The sequence below is a fragment of the Pithys albifrons genome, chromosome 7 (genome assembly GCF_047495875.1).
Source record: "Pithys albifrons albifrons isolate INPA30051 chromosome 7, PitAlb_v1, whole genome shotgun sequence".
Classification (NCBI taxonomy): domain Eukaryota; kingdom Metazoa; phylum Chordata; class Aves; order Passeriformes; family Thamnophilidae; genus Pithys; species Pithys albifrons.
The window spans coordinates 53,105,623-53,125,304 of NC_092464.1; the positions used below are offsets into that span (position 1 = coordinate 53,105,623).

The 19,682-nt window shown below is 44.4% G+C and overlaps 1 protein-coding gene across 7 annotated transcripts in view; it reads left to right on the top strand.

Annotated features, from left to right (window-relative positions):
* HECW1 (HECT, C2 and WW domain containing E3 ubiquitin protein ligase 1) overlaps positions 1–19,682 on the top strand; it is a 252,145-nt gene that overhangs the window by 222,109 nt on the left and 10,354 nt on the right. For all 7 annotated transcript variants that reach the window (XM_071559590.1, XM_071559593.1, XM_071559587.1 and 4 more), the window contains 4 exons: positions 12,836–12,934; positions 13,978–14,107; positions 17,662–17,808; positions 19,183–19,297. In XM_071559590.1, the coding sequence (XP_071415691.1) occupies positions 12,836–12,934; positions 13,978–14,107; positions 17,662–17,808; positions 19,183–19,297 (491 nt within the window). The remainder of the gene's footprint in view (positions 1–12,835; positions 12,935–13,977; positions 14,108–17,661; positions 17,809–19,182; positions 19,298–19,682) is intronic.

The following is a 19,682-nucleotide window of genomic DNA, read 5'->3' on the forward strand; positions in this document are numbered from 1 at the left end:
GCCCCCAAGGAAAGGCCTGGAGCTGTGTCAGGGCAGGGACAGCACCCAGGGAATGGCTGGAGCTGTGTCAGGGCAGGGACAGCACCCAGGGAATGGCCTGGAGCTGTGTCAGGGCAGGGACAGCCCCCAGAGAATGACCTGGAGCTGTGTCAGGGCAGGGACAGCCCCCAGGGAATGGCCTGGAGCTGTGTCAGGGCAGGGTCAGGTTGGATCTCAGGAAAAGGCTCTTCCCCCAGAGGGTGGTGGGCACTGACCAGGCTCCCCAGGGCAGTGGGCACAGCCCCAAGGCTGCCAGAGCTCCAGGAGTGTTTGGATGATGCTCTGGGGCACAGGGAGTGACTCTGGGGATGGGCCTGTGCAGGGACAGGAGTTGCACTCGATGGTCCTTGTGGCTCCTTCCAGCTCAGCATGTTCTGCAATTCTATGAAAGTCAGAACTGTGATACTCAGTACAGTTTCATGCTGGATTCCTAATACTAATTGACTCCCAATGGCTTGCCCCATTGGCTGCTCCCTTTCCTCCCTACTAACAGTCCTTGGGAAGGTTGCAGGTGGACTTTGAGTTCCTGAAGCATTGATTGAAGCCCTGGGGTCCAGGGTGCCCAGTGTTAGTGGATATACAAAGATACTTTTTCACTGAGGTGAGAAAGGTTTCTGTCTCTGATTTGAGTAACTAAGGTTTGATTGAATACTGCAGATCTCTTCTTCCCCAAAAGTCAATAAATAATAAAAAATTGGATGGGTAAATCAACTCCAAGGAAATTCGTTTCTGAATTCCGGGAATATAATGTCTAGTTCCAGAGTCTGCATAGTCTCAAATCTTTGTGTGGCTTACTGGTTACTCTCCCTGTCTTCTTCATGGGGCATTTTCAAGGGGTCTAGAAAGTCACTGGCATCTTTTCATTGCATCTCATTCATTGTGTTCTGTAACAAAATGCCTGTGATATACTTTGGTTTCCCTTGGTGTGTATTTTGTCCGTCCTTTTCCATAGTATTTCCCTACTCTGCTCCAGCTGAGCGAGGTGGGAAAGTGAATGTTTGTTTCTGTGGTAATTTCTGTATCACTTTCACCAAACCTGAGCAGTATCATCTCTGTGCTGTTCCACTGTTTACATGGCTGCCATTCTCACGTGTTATGATTTGGCTGTCAGTGTAATATCACTTAAGAAGTTCTGCTGCCTCTTAGAATAAAGCAATTTTCAGTGTTTTCTCTTGAACTTTCCCTCCCTGCTGTGAGTCCTTCATCTGACAATGACAACAAAAGTACTGTTGTTCTTTTAGCTCACAAAACATTGTGTTCATACTCTGCTGTCAGGTGGAAATGCAGGCTCTCTTTTTCATGTCTTCTTTTCATGGCCAGTGTTTTCCTGCCCCAAGGAGTAGTGCAGGATGATAATGCAGTGCCCCCTCCTTCCAGAGACAGCACTGTGCTCGTGTCACAGTCACCCACACCAGGCTTTTTGTCACCAGACCACTTGCCTGTTCTTTTATCTGACTTGCTCCAGCAATCCCTGTCACATCATCTACTCTGGAATTTTTGTAAATGTAGAACCAAAGCCAGAAATATGAAAAGAAGACCAGTCTCTGCATGAAAGGCCAAAGGGCCTAGACAGAAAAAATCATTCACAGACATTCATTTTGAGATCTGAGGGATCTTAAATTGAAACATCCTCTTCTGTGTTTTCATAGTAAATTAGTGGCAGCCTGGGTTTTGTAACATTTGTGGACCTTGCTGTGTCACTTATGCAGCCAGAGAGCAGTACCCCAGAGTTAGTTACCTTAGAGGCATTTACAGCTTGCTAATCATACTTAGCAGTCTGTGTCCATCTCAGAAAAGTCCTGTTGCTTTTTGTTTGGTTTTCTCTATATGAAGATTAATACATTTATTTAGCAGAACCTTATTAGAAAGTTGAAGACCTATGAGTAAAGTGGTTTTGTGCACAATCCAACTGAACACCACAAAGATGATACAGCCAAAAACAGTGGCCCAGATCTCCAGAAGCTGTAGGTTGTTCCCTGTCTGCCGTGTCCTGGTGAACTCCTCCATTGACTGAAGGGTCATGTAGAACTGCTTTGGGGCAGGAGTTTCTTTGTCCAGTTCTCACAGTTAACCTTTCTTTCTGTCCTCCCATACCCCTCCTCATGTTCTGTTATTTCATGTAAAGGAGAAACCCCATAACCATCACTGAGAAACCCCATAACCATCACTGAGAAACCCCATAACCATCCCAAACCACCTCTGCCATGCCCAAGAATGCAGGGTGTTCCTTTGCCCATTTTTCCTTACAATAAACCCAAGAAGAGCCCAGGATGTTGCAACCTCAGCTGTCCTTGCCCGTTGGAGCACTTGGTTGGTTTTCTTAACCCAATTTCCTTGTGCAATGGCCCTGCCTGTCCATCAAACAGGTTCCTAATCAGTTTGAGACCTGTTTGACAGCAAGGGAAACATCTCAAAGGTGCTGATTGCCTAAAAGCTTTGTGAAACCTATGTGTGGGTGAAGGATAGACCTGGAGAAGAGCCTGTCTTGGTGGGGAGGGCTGGTGAGTGCCCAGGGAGCTGAGCTGCCCTCTCAGCTGGGCTGGCAGCAGGAAGGAGCTGGCAGGGCCATCCCAGGCTGCAAGCCAGGCATGTCATCCTGCTCAGCAGCTCGTGAATGTGAGGGAGAGCTGTGAAAACTCAGGGGAGGCAGAATGGAGACACTGGGAAGTGCCAGCAGGGCTGTGTAGGAGGAACTGGAGCTTCAGGGTGGTGATGTGGGGCCATCAGAGGCAGATCCATAGGAAACAAAGCTGCGTTAATCCTGCCACACACAGAATGACTTATTTTGACTCAAGTGTTTTTAAAGAAAGTGACAAATTGCCTCATGACCTAATGGGTTTTGTTCAGATGCTGACCAGCTCATGGGATGGATTTGGGCACATTCCTGGCTCTTTACAGAAACAGTGGAGAAATGTAGTCACAGCATCTAAGCAGGAGGTCTGCAAACTGCCAGGACTCCTCTGCTCTGACTGAAAGCAGCTCTGAGGAATATGTGGTGTGAGTTACTCATTAATCTCCCTAATTTTTCAACTGTTGTGGCAGTCAGCCTACATATGGCTCAGTACCTGGTTTAGTCAGGGAGTCAGAAACACTGAGTTTGGTTTGTGTGGGTCTACCTTTGGGGGAGGAATAAATTCAGAAGACCAATTTTGCAGCCATCTTAAAAGGGGCTGTTTATGCTAAACACTGGAAAATCATCCTCTTAAAAATCACATCAGATATCCAGCTACATCTTTTTGAAATTAGCTGATTACCTCTTTGCCTCAGTTTCCATCTGAGGAGATTTCCTAGTGTGTAACCAACTTGAAAGCCATTTGGTGCACACTAATGCTCTAAACTGCTTTGAAATTCTCAGATGAAAGGCACTGTAGAAAACCAAAGGATTTCATGTTATGTTACACTATAAATTTTAATTACTAGCAATATCTTATTTTAAATAAATTATGTTTGCATGAGGAGTTTTAAAGCACTACTGTAAATCTTCTGGACAAGAATCATATTAAAATAAACGTGCAGCTAAAATAATTTTTAAGACCTTTTCACTATGTGAAATGAGTATGTTACTGAAATACCTTCTTGCTGCTGTTCTGTGATCTCTTTCAATGCCTTCTGTACTTAAGTAAACTTTGATTTTCCTATCAAGTTTGATGTATGACTGTATCACATAGAGCCTACCTCAACAGCTGGCTAATTATTGATTAAGGGTCAGGAGGAATTGGAAGATTAAAGGCAAACCAAAACTGAAGGAGAAGAAAAACATTCTCCCTAACCAAGCTTGTACAGCAACCTTTTTTAAAAAAACACAAAAACAAAAAACAAGGTTCTGCTTTATATTTACCTTATTCTTGACTTTCTGTCTCTTAGTAGAGAATTTTTTTCCAAGTTCTTTTGAGGACCTGAATGGTGCTGTTACATGAGCTGAAAGAAGAGATGTCTCTCCCAGTCTCTCCCCCTTCTTCCTTCTCTGGATCTCACAGTCTCTCTAGCACGACTTCTATAATTGTTGTTTGGTTTGAGGGAAAGGCTGGTGTTCTCTTTTGTTCTGTTTTTACATCTGTTTTGTTCTGTTTTTCAAAACTCATATTTATGGGGTTTTCCCTTGCTTGGGGCCATTTAGTGTTTTGCAATGTTGCAGATTAAATTTGCCCAGACATGGGAGGCTTCACATGAAAATCTCTGGGGTGTTTCCACCTTGCATGTGGCAGAGCAACAAAGGGTATAAAATCCACACTGCCCCTGGGCACGTGGCTTGCAGGGAAGGATCAGGATGGGCAGGGATTTTGTGTGTGTGTCTGCAGTGGCAAAAAACTCCCAGGGAGTGATGGATGTGCTGGTGTGTCCTGTCCCAGCCACACTGGAATGGCAGGGCTGAGCTGGCACTGGGGGGTGTTGCTCATCATCAGTGCCCCTCATTATCTCTCACTACATTTCATTCAGGCTTTGCTAAGGTAAAGAAAAGTCAACTAGAGCAGGTGCACAAGTTCCCAAGCTGACCTTTTGTATTAGCAACACAATTCAGACATCAAAAGAACGGCTGCTTGCAGAGCAGGATTGTTTTCAGTAAATCACCCAAACTCATTTGGGGTGTTTTTGAGCAGGAGAGGCATTTCTCCTTGTGTTGGCCTCTTCCTGGGGTGTTTTGAAAGTTAAAAGTTTTGTTTGTCCATTGAAAATTACTTGCATTTCCGTATATTACCTTAGTGTTACCTTAAATTCCAGAAAAGGGGGCTAATTAAGATTTGAGCTGGTCTGTATGTTATTAAAGGAGAAAGGCCATGTTGAATTTGTTACTTTGCCCTAACCTGAGACAGGAATATTTTTCACAATCTCAATAAATCTATGGAGGATGAGAAAAATCCTGACCTGACCACTCTCTATGAGAAAAACAAAAATCACTTGATAATAAGAATACAGAGCTGTACATTCAGTATCCTATGACTGATTGAAGGAACCTTTTTACACTGTGACTCATGACTTCCATTCTGGAAAATGACAGACTAGAAACTGGAATTATTTATTTGTATTGACAAGATTTGTAAAGGAAAAATAAAATTTTTTTAGGCTTCAGAACCGAAGTGAAAGGTTCAGGTCTGCTGTTGTGCCTGTTCCCAGGAGAGGTCAGGAGCAGCCAGTTTGCAGTGTGGTGATAAAAGGTGTTGATAAAAGCTGGAGGTGTTCAATGATTTGCAAAACAAGACCTGAAGGTCCATTGAAGGAAAATGTGCAGCCATTCAGCTTGTGATTTTATGGCCCTCTTGACTAAATCTCTGGATTTTCCCCTGGACCTTGACTAGTCTGGCAAAGCCGTGGAAAGCAAACATAAGTCATGCAGTGTATAAAACTTCACTAGTTCAGGGATTTGAAAAATGCCCACTACCAACCTTTCCAAAATCTTTGACTGAGAAATGAAAATCTCTTCATGAAAATGCTCTTTTGCTGGCCTGAAAAAAAACAACTCATGTGCATCAGGCTGAACTGGTCCATGTGGAGCTGATCATAAACGGGAGCTGATTGACAACATTATATATTGTTTTATAGAAGATGAGAGAGTAAAAAATGTCAAATAGACTAAACTACTGAAATGGAGCAAGGGGTCAGAGGACTGTGATTCCATTGTTACTTTTTTTCTGGATAACTTCAGATGAGTAATTTTACTTCTGTACTTAATCTTTCTCATTTTCCAAATGAAATATTGGCACTGATGCCCTGTGTAAGCTGCTCTGAGATCTGCCAGTCTAAGAGCTGAAAATCACAAAGTGTAGAGGTTTGTAATCTTCCAAGCAGCAGTTCACACCTCAGTGTGGACCTCCTCTGTGGCACTGGGCAGAGTTGGAGGAGTGTTTGCCAACAGGCAGAGTGTTTTACCCACTGTGCCAGCAGGGAAAGCCAAAGCCTGGAGGCAGACTGGTTTCTGAGGAGGATTTGGTTGCCCTGGTTTGGCAGGGCTGCCCCCAGAGGAGGAGGATGGGACATTGAGGTAGCTCTGCAGCCAGGGCTGGCCCTTCACACTCAGCCACACTGCTCCTCCTTCCACACTCTGCATTCCTGAACTTCGTTGTTACTGGTAACATGACACACAGCACATGTTTCTTGATACAGAGACCATCTTCATTTTATTTAGCCAGAATATAAGGAAGATGGAAAGATCTTTGGAGTGAACATGTAACATAGCCAGCTTAGAGACAAGGAAAAGACTTGCAGGATCTGATGACTTAAATAATGAAGCAATAAGGTTTGCTTTATCTCTTTGCTTTTCAGTTGCTGGTAGATTAAGCTTCAGGAGTGGTTTGAGGTTTAGTTGCTAATTCAGGGTGCATGAGCTCGAGAGCTTTAGAAGGACATGGATAGTTCACATTTCCCTCCCATATAAGCAATAGCTCTTTTCATGTGGTCACTCCTTAGTACTGAGAAACAGAAATGTTGTGTTCCTCTTGCTGAAAGATCCAGAAAATACAAGTAGGGCAAGCCCTTACAGGACTGTCAGTATTGTACTGGCCTTTGCTGTAGAAAATTGATGCTCACACTTGCAATAAACATAGTGAGGATGTATGGAGACTGCCCTTAAAAACTCAGGAACTGTCTGAAAACCTGTAATCAATTTTGACTCAATAAGTATTTTGGTATTTAGAACATAACTCAAAGGGGAAAAAACAAGACCTGATCATTACCATTCCTTTGAAAGAAACATGTGGGGATCAGGAGCAAGCTCTCAGGTGGCATGGCAGTGTGGTTATGTACCAGCAGAGGTGGGATAAGTTCTCAGTGCAACATTGGAAGGTGCCATGCATAGGTGGCCCAGCAGTGTATCTTGGTCTCCATGAGAATTGTTCATATTGGAGATGGATATAAGAAAAAGATCCAACTGTAGTCTTGTTACTCCTTATGCTGGAATTCTCCTCCATGACTAATTTTGGAATTATTTTACCTTTTCTTTTTAATGTGCTGAGGCTTCATGGAGTTCTGCTCCCTGCCTTTGTAAGAGCCATTCCTTTCAACTTAATGACACATGAGCTCCTCAGATCCCTGGGCTGAAGAGGCATCCTGTGGGAATGGAATGCTACCCCTGAGCCTGCAGACATGCAGAGCACACTTGCCCCAGTGCCAGAGGAGGTGGCCTGCACAGTTTGCAGTTCAAGTGAGATAGACAGGATGCCGTAGAATCATAGACTCGATTGGGTTGGAAAAGACCTCCGAGATCATCAAGTCCAACCCTTGCTCCAGCTCCAGTCCCTTTACCACATCATGGCACTCAGTGCCACGGCCAATCTCCCTTTAAAAACCTCCAGGGATGGGGAATCCACCCCCTCTCTGGGCAGCCCATTCCAATGCCTGAGCACTCTCTCTGCAAAGAATTTTTTTCTGCTCTCCAATTTCCCCTGGCAGAGCTTGAGCCCATCGTGCCCCCTTGTCCTATTGCTGAGTGCCTGGGAGAAGAGACCAACCCCCACCTGGCCAGAACTTCCCTTCAGGCAGTTCCAGACAGTGCTGAGGTCACCTCTGAGCCTCCTCTTCTCCAGCCTAAACACCCCCAGCTCCCTCAGCCTCTCCCCACAGCACTTGTGCTCCAGTCCCTTCTCCAGCCTCGTTGCTCTTCTCTGGCCCCGCTCCAGCCCCTCAATCTCTTTCCTCAACTGAGGGGCCCAGAACTGAACACAACACTCAAGGTGTGGCCTCCCCAAGGCAGAGTCCAGGGGAAGGGTCACTGCCCTGGGCCTGCTGGCCATGCTATTTTTGATCCAGGCCAGGATCCCATTGGCCTTCTTGGCCAATAAAGTGTTAATGCTGGTGATAACACCAAAACTCAGAAATTATAATCAGTACATTTTCCTCTGCATGTTGTGTCCCTCCTTCACATCACAAGATTGCAAATCACAAAATTTTCATCTATAAGAATGGATTTTTTAAAAGTTCCCTTAATATACAATTTCTGGCCTTCACGTTGTTCACAGGTGTCTGCATAACAGTGGTGGGTTTAACTGTCCTTTCAAAAGAAGCTGCACCACAACCTGTTGAATCCACGGTACCTGGTTTGCTACAAATTTCTGCTTCATGAATTCTCCTTTGTCTAATAAGATGCATACTCAGAGTGAAGTCTTTCCCATGACTATGCCTTTCTAAATATTTTCCTCTTGTTAGATTCTCTGGTATCTGATAATGGCTGAGATTAGGTCCAGTCTCTCCCACTGTGGAAGGACCAAGAGGCTGTCCAGCTGCACCCACCTGGCAAACACCATTGTCCCTCAGCTGTCCCACAGTGCAGCCTCATTTGTTCACTTGTCTCTCAGGTGCTCAGAAGTTCATCTGCACGATTAAACAGTTAAAAGCTTTAAAACTGGTGCACCAGAATGTGTAAATTTGCCTTAGAGATGAAAGCAAACTCTCAGCAGTCTTATGAAAGTGACATTTTCAAATTTGATGTGACCCATGTTGCATTTATCTCTCTTGAGCCCTTCTTTGAATATTTTCTCACAACCTATTGCATCAAGAAGGGTGCACTTGAACGCAGCTCATGTGTTTGAGTGAGATAAGTTTTGCAAGATTCTCAATCTTTTTAATCCCATCAGGTGCTTCCTCTATTTGGCATTTAAAGTTCTCATACCATACCCAATTTAGCCCCCAAACCATGGTTCCCAAAGCATCCTCAGCAGAATGATACAAACTATTCTTCCTCTTTACACATGGATTACAATTTTTAGAGGTACATCCTTATCCATTTGAACCCAAGGGGAAGCTGTCATATAAAACAGAGCTGTTCACCCAACCAGTTAAGAGAGAGCCCTGTACCGAAGTGTCACTGTGGGTCCTGCCTTGCTCTGGTGCTGTTTGATAAGGAGTGGAGTAAATTCAACTCCTGTGACTCAGCTGCAGTTGGAGGGAAATGTATTGCCTGGTCACTGCTCCAGCACATGCGTTTGTCTCTCCCTGAGTACGCAGATATGCAGTGAGTGTGCAGAGCTCCACTGCTATTTTGCAGCAGGCTGTTCCAGGGGCACTGAAGAATCCAACTGGAATCCTGGAAACTTCTGCAAATGGGTCAAAGAGTAGTGCTGTTAAAAGCCAGAAAGCAGGTGCACACAATGTCCTTTTTGAGTGGAGGAGCAGTGTCAATAGGCAGGCAAACCAGAGCCACTCTCCTGCTCATTAATTCTGTCTCTCCTTCCACCATTTCCTGGTCATTAACTCCTTCCTGCATTTCCCCTCTGCCAGAGCACATTACTCAGACTCCATCATTGTCTCCCAAAGGGAAGGGTGTTGAAAGAAAAGGCCAGAGCAAGACCTTGCATTCCCCAGCTCTCTCAAACCAGCTTTTCTGCTAGAAAAAAAAAAACCCAAACAAGCATTTTACATTTCCTTGGAAAGATAAATGTAAGTCAGGTTTAAAGAAGGTATGTGCCCTCCAGGCAGGATTTACCTTTGTGCTGCTTATTCTGTCAAGAAAACTTGTTCTGAAGGGACTGTCTCATCCACCTCTAAATCTCACCCATGCTCTAAATCCTGCAAGAAGAAATAAACACAAGAGTCTGTTTTTCCTTTAACTGGCCTTTGGAAGGAGGGCAATTTGTTCCTTCTTGCTTCTTTGTCGGTTTTGATATATATTAAGTGGGACTGTTCTGCTTGGCTGATTGCAGTGGCAGCATGATGGACTGTATGGACACACAGGCAGAGAGGCTGTTGAGGTTTTTCTCTGAGAACAGCAGCAAATGCCTCCCTTTGGATCGATATCCAGTGGCTTCCCATGGTCCCTGTTTCTCAGGTATCCAGTGACTTCCCATGGTCTCTGTTTCTCAGGTATCCAGTGGCTTCCCATGGTCCCGGTTTCTCAGGTATCCAGTGACTTCCCATGGTCCCTGTTTCTCAGGTATCCAGTGACTCACCACGGTCCATGTTTCTCAGGTATCCAGTGGCTTCCCATGGTCCTTGTTTCTCAGGTATCCAGTGGCTTCCCATGGTCCTTGTTTCTCAGGTATCCAGTGGCTTCCCATGGTCCCTGTTTCTCAGGTATCCAGTGACTCACCACGGTCCATGTTTCTCAGGTATCCAGTGGCTTCCCGTGGTCCCTGTTTCTCAGTTATCCAGTGACTTCCCATGGGCCATGTTTCTCAGGGCACTGCTGGACCACAGAAGTGTCACCTCTGGTGCCAGGCCCTGTGTAACCTGGACAAGAGGACCTTCTTACACACCACTCTTTAGATCAGAGTCAAGTAGAGCAATTCTCTGCAGAGATAGCAGAGCTCTGTGGGTTGGAGAACTCACACACTTTGGCCATGAAGCACCATGTCTGCTGGGGTGATGTGGAGCTGCCAGGGAACACAGTCTGCAACAGAACTTTTGTATCTGTTGTATTGATGGGGTACCAGGAGTGGCAATGTCTTGTTAATTATTTCATCTCCCTCATGCAGATCGGTTAGTGTTGGCCTTGTTTTCCTACAGAATCCCATTGCAAGGGCTGGGGCTGTGGAACCATAGTCAGACCATCTCTTTGAGCAACCTCTGGTGTGTCCCTGAGGGCTGAAAGTGCAAGGCCAGGCTGGTGAACACACAGCCCAGAGTTGTTCTTCCCTGGCCCACCAGTCTTGGTCCTTTCACACAGAAATGCTGCCCGTGGCCTTTGGATGGTTTGAGACTGTTCTGCCACCAGCCACTGCCTCAAATTAAGCTCACCTCTAACGAGCACTGCAACATGTGGCTGTAAACACCTTGATCTTGGAGCACTGCCCCTCATGTCAGCTGTGCCTGAGTGTCCTTAAAGCCGTGCAGAGGTGCAGGAGTGACACAACCAGCCAGGAGCAAAGGAACACTGTTCACACACTTCAGGTGGTTTCTGAGGAGAAGCAGCATCCCCAAATCTTTCTTGGCAGTTAACTTCCGCTTTACTTTATTCCAGATGGCTCCTGCCTGCCCCATCCCTCATAACTGGTGAGGAACACCCCCTGTGCTCCCAGTGTTCTCACTCAGCTTTCCAAACGCAGGGATGGATGGGAGCAAAGAACACACCAAAAAAAGCTGATGTGCGTTATTTAGGACAAACAGACCTGGTTATGGATCCTGAAGGTGCTATAAAACTGATGGATTATAGGCTCAGCATTTCTGGGGTTTGGGCTGTCTGGCTTCTACTGTGCTTCCATTGTGTCAGCTCCCCCTCTTTTCCCTGCTTTTTGCTGGAAACATTGCACAGGAGCACAAGTGAAGTGAAGCAGGTCCTGCCTAGACCCAACAGCTGCCTTTTGTTGCTGCTGTGCAAACAGCTGTGAGGGGGTAACATAATCACTCTTCTGTTGCTGGTCAGCTGCAGATCATAAGCACCTTTTTGGATGCAGGGAGCCTGGAGGCAGCTCCTGTGGTGATGTAAATGCTAATTGGGCCCACAGCACACTGGTTTGTGCCCCATTTGACATACTAAGCACTCGTTGTTCTGTCCCATGAGCATAAAGTTGACTGAACAGATATTTTGTGCTACTTTTATTACAATGAGACTCATGTTTCATTCATGTGCAGGAGAGGTCTTTGGTTCCTGTAGTGGAAGGAATGGTTTCTTGGATAGTAGATCTGGTTCTTATCTTTTGTGCAGTAAAACTTTACTGTGATGTCTGTCAGCTCAGGCTTGGAGTGCTCACATTGGGGTTGTTGGGTTTTTTTTCCATTCCTTTTTTAAAAATGTTTGGGGTCATTTTTACAAAAATCAAACTCGCTTGGTTTCTCACCAATTCTGTATTTTTCTATCTGAGATTGTTGATTTTAAAATAGATTTGATGGAAAAATACCTAGTAAGTTATAGAAGAAACCATAGGAAGAAAAATTTAACAGTTTATCATCAGAAGTCCAGGGAACTGTTTCAGTGTACTTTTAGTGGGACTAAGGGGTTTTTTTCTTAGCAAACAGAAACAAACAGGAGTATGTAAATGCTGAAGACCACTGAGCATCAGCATTAAGGAACTATTCTGGAGACAATGTGCCCGAGCTTTAGGTACTGATTTAATGTGTCCTTGGTAACACGTTGGTTTGCTTGAACTTCAGTTCTCCCTATAAAGTCAACTCACTACCCTTTGAAGTACTTTAAAGCCCCACCTCGGACAGGGTTGTAACTAGTCAGAAACTGGGTGTACTGATTCTGCAAATATCCTTTGCAGCTCTTTTGAAATAGTCTGTTTTCTGGTGAGGTGGAGCATTGCAGTATGTCACTGGCTCAGTGTTGTGTTCAATGGAGTCAGTCTGTTTCTGAGCATTCTGCCAAGGATCACAGGAGGTGATGGCACAGCAGGGCACAAACATGCCAGCTGCAGGTTGGGCACTGTGGAAGGTGGATCAGTAAGAGTTCTGTTACTGATCAGACATGGGAGGGGTGGTATTAAGTATCTGCTCAGGGAAAAAAGAAATCATAGAATCATTTGGGTTGGAAAAGACCTCCAAGATCATCAAGTCCATCGCTTGGTCCAACTCCAGTCCCTTTACCAGATCATGGCACTCATTGCCACGGCCAGTCTCAGGCTGAAAACGTCCAGGGATGGGGAATCCACCTCCTCCCTGGGCAGGCCATTCCAATGCCTGATTACTCTTTCTGGAAAGAATTTGTTTCTGCTCTCCAACTTCAATTTCCCCTGGCAGAGCTTGAGCCCGTGCCCTCTTGTCCTATTGCTGAGTGCCTGGGAGAAGAGACCAATCAATGGATAAATGTGAAAAACTAATTCAAAAATGAAAAAATAAACAAAAACAAAACCCCCACATTTGCTCCCTCTGTGAGTTTCTATACTGGAAGTCCTGAGTTGCACTTCACTCACTGTGCATTTCTCTCTCCCAGGTTCAGGTTCAGTGGTCGTATCCTTGGCCTTGCTCTCATCCATCAGTACCTTCTGGACGCTTTCTTCACAAGGCCCTTCTACAAAGCCCTGCTGAGGCTGTGAGTATGAGCTTGTCATCCCACAGAGGGTCCTGCACACACACACACCCCTTGGGGAGTGGCTTCCAGTGCCCTCACCTTGAAGTTCTTTCTGCTCTTGGCTGGTTGGGCTGTGATGGAAAGTGAACACATTTGAATTTTTCCATACTTTCTCCAAGAATCTGCCAGTCATAAATACTATGTTGGCAAAACCAAACAGTAAATATGGCATTTAGGAACACACATTTCAAAGTACTGACCCATAATTCCTGAATTTACTGATAGAAAGTTACAAAACTTCAGCCATTGGAAGACTGAAAAGCATCTTTGGTGAAACAAAACAAAATAACAACAACAGAAAAAAGGAGGGTGGTCATATTAAGAAAAACCACTTAATTTATAACATTTTCACATATTTATCATATATTTATGCCTCAGTGATGGAGTACGTTTTCATTCTAAAACACAGCTCAGGTTAATTAGGAATGCTAAAGTAGATATAAAAAGTGAATGTTTCTTTTTGTTCTTCTGCTGTCTTTTTTATTAGTGAGCAGAAGCTACCAAAAATACATCCCTTTCAGTTTCGAGTTTCTAAGGTTAACTTTGATTGACAATCTGTCACTCTTTAATTAGTAGACTGAAGTAAGACCAGGTACATAAAATTTGCAGCAATAGGAAAAGCCCTAAGTATTATGTCAGTACTGCAATTAAATGACAAAGAGCAGAATAAAGCTTAGCTGAAATGGTTTATCAATGAAGATGATTCCAGATTATCAAAGACACTTGTCTTAACAGTCCTTTGAGTGCTTTATCATGTTGGGGTTTGTTGTGCTGGGTATTTTAACAGTGAGTAGACAACAGACTTGGCCTTGAGCCCAGCTATGCAAAGCAGGCAGTTGCAGAACTGCTTCAAGAGGGTCTTGTAACAGGCTTTGATGTTGATGAAACCAAATGAACAGCAACTTCATGCTGGATCTTCAGCATAAATCTGTTCACATACTTGGCAGTAAGTCATCCTGCCAGTAGTCATGGGGTTGTATCTTTTTTCTTTGTCTCACAATCAGGCCATGTGATTTAAGTGACTTGGAGTACCTGGATGAAGAGTTCCATCAGAGCTTGCAGTGGATGAAGGATAACAACATCACAGACATCCTGGATCTGACCTTCACAGTAAACGAGGAGGTGTTTGGGCAGGTGAGCACAGCTATGCAAAGCATCTGAAAAGCAAATCTGAGGCTGACAAAACTGAGCATGATGAACATCTTTCTGTCAGAACAGATCCTGTAGCTTTTCAATAACATTTTCTTCTCCTGCCTTCTTTTTCTTTCAAGCCACCTGTTCCAAGGCAGATGTTTTTTCCTAGGGTGTGTGATATAAAATACCGACCCCCCTCCAGGCCTATTGGGCCACACACTGATGAGCACAAGGAATTCTCTGGAGTGCAGCTCTTCTGTCCAGGGTGTAGTTCACACAGATGTGGCATTCAGTGAATGCAAGCAATGTAGCTTAAAGCTCATGCCACTGAAAGGATGGGGGTTAGAGGGAAGGAAAACATCAGACAGGTGGTGCAGGACCTGGCAGCTCTCACCAGTATTTTGTTAGACTCTGTATCTCTTCTTACCTTGCACCTACTTAACAGCTTGGAATGTACATCCATTTATGCCTTCTGCAGCTCAGCTCTCCCTCAGTCAGAGAATTCTCTGTAACCTGGCTGATCTGGGTGCCTTAAATAGGGTGCAACGCTGGCTGAAGTGGAGTCTGGCAACCAGAATAAGTGGCTCCTGTGGGATTCTTTGGCTTGCACTGAGGCCCTGGTGCCCATGCTGGATTAGAGCTGTCCCTGGAAAGCCTGCAAGGAACCCAAAGCAACATCCAGACCTAGATTAAGGATCTCTGAAGTGATCCTGAAAACCAGGGAGGCTGAAGAACCAAGCCCAGCAAGCTCAGAGGATGGAGCTAAATTGTGTAAGGAACAGACACAGTGTCAGAGGGAGCAGGGAGGGAATATACAGAGAATGGTCTTAGCACTGGAAAATAGAGTTGCCAGGAGGGGTTTGCCCAAAGCTGGAGTAGTTTCTGTGAGCTGGGGGATAGTTAGACTGGTTTTTGGGGGCAGGGAATCTGGCCCTGCAAGTTAAAGGGCTGCTCAGCTACAAGCTTGAGAGTAACAGAAAGCAAGCAAGGCTTCAAGGGGTATATTCAAAACTGAGTTTAGTCTGCACACAGTACAAGGTCACAAAGGATGAGCAGAGTTAAGGGCAGATGAAATGAAAAGGATGAGATAGAAGAACTGAGGTAAGAAGCCTCTGTAGGAATCCCAATGCTGTTTTTCCAGACTCAAATGGCAGGGGCTTTTCATGGTCTGGGAGCTGAGAGCTTGCATGACATTGAACTGACAGTACAGGGGTTTCCCTGAAAGGTATGGCTGGGTAAGGCTAATACACAAAGACAGACAGAAACACACAGACCTGCTCACAAAGGCAGATGAGACAAGTTTATATTTACATGGGAAGGCTACAAAGTTGAATAAGTATCTCAGCCTGAGTTGCCCTGATGCACCTGCAGGTAACATTTGGCACACTAATTACTTGTTATACTCTCCCCAAAGGAAAGAGATAGACAAGTAGATGGGAGTCTGTTGTGGAAGACGAGAGATGCCTCCAAAGAGAATAGAAAAAATCACAATCTGCTGTGGATGCTGTGGCATGAAAGGAAAAGAACACTAAAAGCCAGATTTTGATGCCAGTTCTCATGTTGTCTAGTACTTTATTTCATGGGTACTAGACACTAACCTTGCTAGAACTATTGAAGGAGGAAAACACGGGTCTCACTGTAAATTACAGCTGTCAGAACCCAAGAGTCCAAAGTGAAAGGGAGAATTTCCCCCTTCTAAAATTTGCTAAGTGCTGACAGCAAAATAACAAAGAAATCTCAGTCACATTTTATGCTCACAGACGGATCCCAGTTGGAAAATCTTGCATGCCAAGAGAATCTGAGTACTTAAATGCCATCTGAGCATTGCTTTGCTGGATACACATGTACATCCCAGTGGGAGCTCTGCTAATATTTGGGAAGCAGGATTTCAAGGGCTGGGGAAGGGAAACAAGAAATACTGACTCTCTGAATGCTAGATGGGTCACAGGCCTTTTGTCTGCTCCCACAATGACTTTACTTGGACCAGTCACTGCTTTCTTGTCTTGTCTCTGATGTGAATTGAGCTTTTAAGCCTTTTAGGCCAAATCCTCTTTCGTGGTACCTTCTCTAAATTAGAGTGACTTCTGGCCTTCTTGCAGACTGGAACCCAGAGCACTCCTGCAATGGCAAAGATGTGATTCAAATTGAGCATTACCCATCTCTGCTGGTGGGGCCTGAATGCCAGTTTGAGAATTTCACTTCTATCAGAGAGAGGTGTCAGCTACTTGTGACCCAAAGTGGTTTCTCTTGCTTTTACCCAGTAGAAAGGGTTCTTCCAGGCCTGTGCCTGAGCTCTCTGTGGATACAATCTCACTCTGAGCCCTGGCAATTGCCCCAGTCAGGTAAAAGGAATGAGCCAGATTGTTTGAAATGTCTCCTTGCTACTCTGAGTCCTGATTCTGAATTCTGGCTCACAGCTGTGGTTAACACTTTTGTCAACAGGAATGAAAAATAGGGACACATTGTTAATAATTGCAGGTCTCCAGTTGTAGATAAATACTTGTATTTGAATTCCATGGATAATGAGAAGTTGAAGGAAATCACCAGCTTGTCTAGGTGTTTGTGGGAAATCTTGCAGGAGACAAAACATCTGGAATTACAGCCATGCTTAAAACATTTAGTCTTTGGTTTTACAGATGTATCTTAATGCCACACAGCCTTGAAGAATATAACATGGCAGTTTGGGAATTTAACCTGAACCAGCTAAGAATTCCTGACTCATTCCATCCAACCTCACTTCTTCTTGCTGTTTCTCAGCAAAGCTACAGATTAGATGATTCATTCAATGTTTCCCTGATTCATAATATTGCAACAGGTCCCTCAAGTAAAGTGACCTAAATACTGTCTATGCTATGGGCTGTCTGTTGGGCTAAGAAATAGATAATAATATGAATAATACTGACCTGACTATGTATTCATGGAGTTTATTTACTATCTGTGCTAGACATCACTGTTATATCAGCAGAATACTGAAGAGGAGAGCAAAACATTCTTCCTTTCAAATCTACTAAATTGAATGTGAACATAATTGCAAGATAAATATTATTTTCTGTCACATGGGAGGGGAGTATATGCTTGCTGCGTAGAATCCAGACTGATTCCTGAAATCCCTTCTCAATCTTAAGCCTTAGTAATCCAAGCCAACTAAAATAAGCATTAGAATGCAATGAAATGCTGTAGCTCTTGATTTAAAAAATAAATTTATTTACAGTACAAGCACTTCTCAGGTTTGAATGGCTGATAGAAAAATCTGAGTCCCACAAGGTCTATTTGTTATCTGTGCCAAGTTGCTGTATAGGTCTTGTTTTAGGGAGTGTAGTGGGAGTATTCCTTTTATGATAATTTCTTTGGCTGTTGGCATTTCTGAGGATAACACTTGTTACCTGGGAGACAGGTGGATATCCCTTCCAGCTGGCAGAGCAGTCTGCCTGTTAAGGACTGTGACTGCCTCTCCATCCTTGCCTGGCGTTTCCTGTACCATTGCTTGGATGGTCTCGAGTTTAAAACAGTGTGATCCATGCATTGCTCCACCACTGTTTGTGTTTGTTCTGTAGGTGACAGAGAGAGAGTTGAAATCCGGAGGGGCAAATACAGCAGTGACAGAAAAGAACAAGAAGGAGTACATCGAGAGGATGGTGAAGTGGCGAGTGGAGCGGGGAGTGGTTCAGCAGACAGAGGCCCTGGTCCGTGGCTTCTACGAAGTGAGTAGCAAAATGATGCTCCAGTCTGAATGAGGTTACCCCCATGGCTAAACTGTGCTTCATCAGGACCCTAGGACATGGCTAAAGAGACACAGAGAGCAAGGAGTTCCTGGATCTGGAGAGACAGGGACCTTGGATATGGCAAGTTTAGCATTAAGGGAGAAAGGAAAGAAATGTGTACTCAGAATATAATAAAGCATTTTGCTCATGAGTTAAGGACACTGCTTTCCATTCACATAGTAAGAGGAGTAGGCCTTTGTGCATTTTGTTCTATCCTGTTCTGATGCAAAGGAAGATTGTGAAGAACTGTACACTTTGATGAGAAGCTGGTGGAACGCACTGTATCCTTAGGGATTCATTCCCATGAAGTTGGTCCTTGAGCGCAGTCCAAGCTATTACGTGGCTGGTACTCATGGGTATTCATGGCTCCTTTGTTGTCCCTGGTTTTGTTGCTGGAAATGTTGCTAATTTATCTTTGCTGAAGGCATGGATCTGAGAACATCCTTCTGGCAGAGCTGCTACAAGGAGTGGGTGAAAACCTGTGGCTTTGCTGACCAACCCCTGTAGCCACCTATTCTTTCCCCTCACTAGTCACAAGCAAACATGGATCCTGTCCTGGCAGCTGTATAATATAAGTTGAGGTCTCTCAAAGAAGGAAACAAACTGGAAGGGTGACAGTTCTGGAAAATGAAACAGCAGATAATGGACACGTAGAATAATACTCTGATGGCTCTGAGCAGTCATGCACTGACATTTGCTGGGGGTGGCAGTCAGTGAGGGTGGCTCTGCAGCCGCACAGAGTCAGCCCTTTTCTGTAGGAAGGGGTTGGCTGAGTGAGTCCATGCAGTTTGCAACATGTGCACATAGTTTGCTACCTTTGTCTCCCTGTGAGTATCACAGGCTGTTCAAGCCTTTGGTCTCACACAGTGAAGAGAGTGAACCTCAGCTGCATCTTCAGTGGATGAAGACATGAGGGCACTAATTACACAATAATAATCAAATTCCAGTGCAAAACAAATATGGAATAAATTGTCCATATTACAAATCTAGGCTTTGTTTCTGAAAATCACTTGTCACAATGAATGTAACAATGAAGCATGTTCTGTACAGATCACATCCTGTCATTTACACATGATATCCTGTCACTTTTACTGTTTCATTGTGGCCCAGTCTCATGTGTCACGGTTGTTTGCAGCTCAGAACATCAGCAGAGTCCCTCAAGAGGAGCACAGGGTGTCAGCAGGAGTGGAAGTTCTCTGTCAGCTTGCAGACCTCGTCAGAATGAAGAGTGGGCAGTCAGAGCCATAGGTTTATGAGGCTGCTGCTGCTTTATTTCCAGCCTGAAACTGTGCTTACAAGTGGGTTTTGTTGCAGGTTGTAGACTCCAGGCTCGTCTCTGTTTTCGATGCCAGAGAGCTGGAGCTGGTTATAGCTGGCACTGCAGAGATAGATCTCAATGACTGGCGGAACAACACAGAGTACCGTGGAGGTAAAACTGCCTGCTCACATTTACTAATATCTTGGCTGGTTCAGTCTAAGTCATGGAAAACTTGGTCCATCTTTTCCTTCTGTCTTTCCTAAGGGAAAAGTCCCTGTTTGTTCAAGGTGTTATTATGAAGATAGTGAAATAAAATAAGATCTCAGGTTTGGATCAACAGGTGTAATAGTAGTGAAATTGCTTCTGCTAATTCTGTCCAGATTTTATCCATTCAATTCCTACAGATTTAGCAAGAGTTTTGACTATTAAGGACTGAAAAGGATCTGCAGTATTAGGTCTAAAAGTTATTTAAATGACTGCTGGCTTCACTCAGTAGTTTCACAAGTTCTCTTGGCTTCAGCAGGGAGCTGAAATCAAGAACTGAATTTCTTACTTC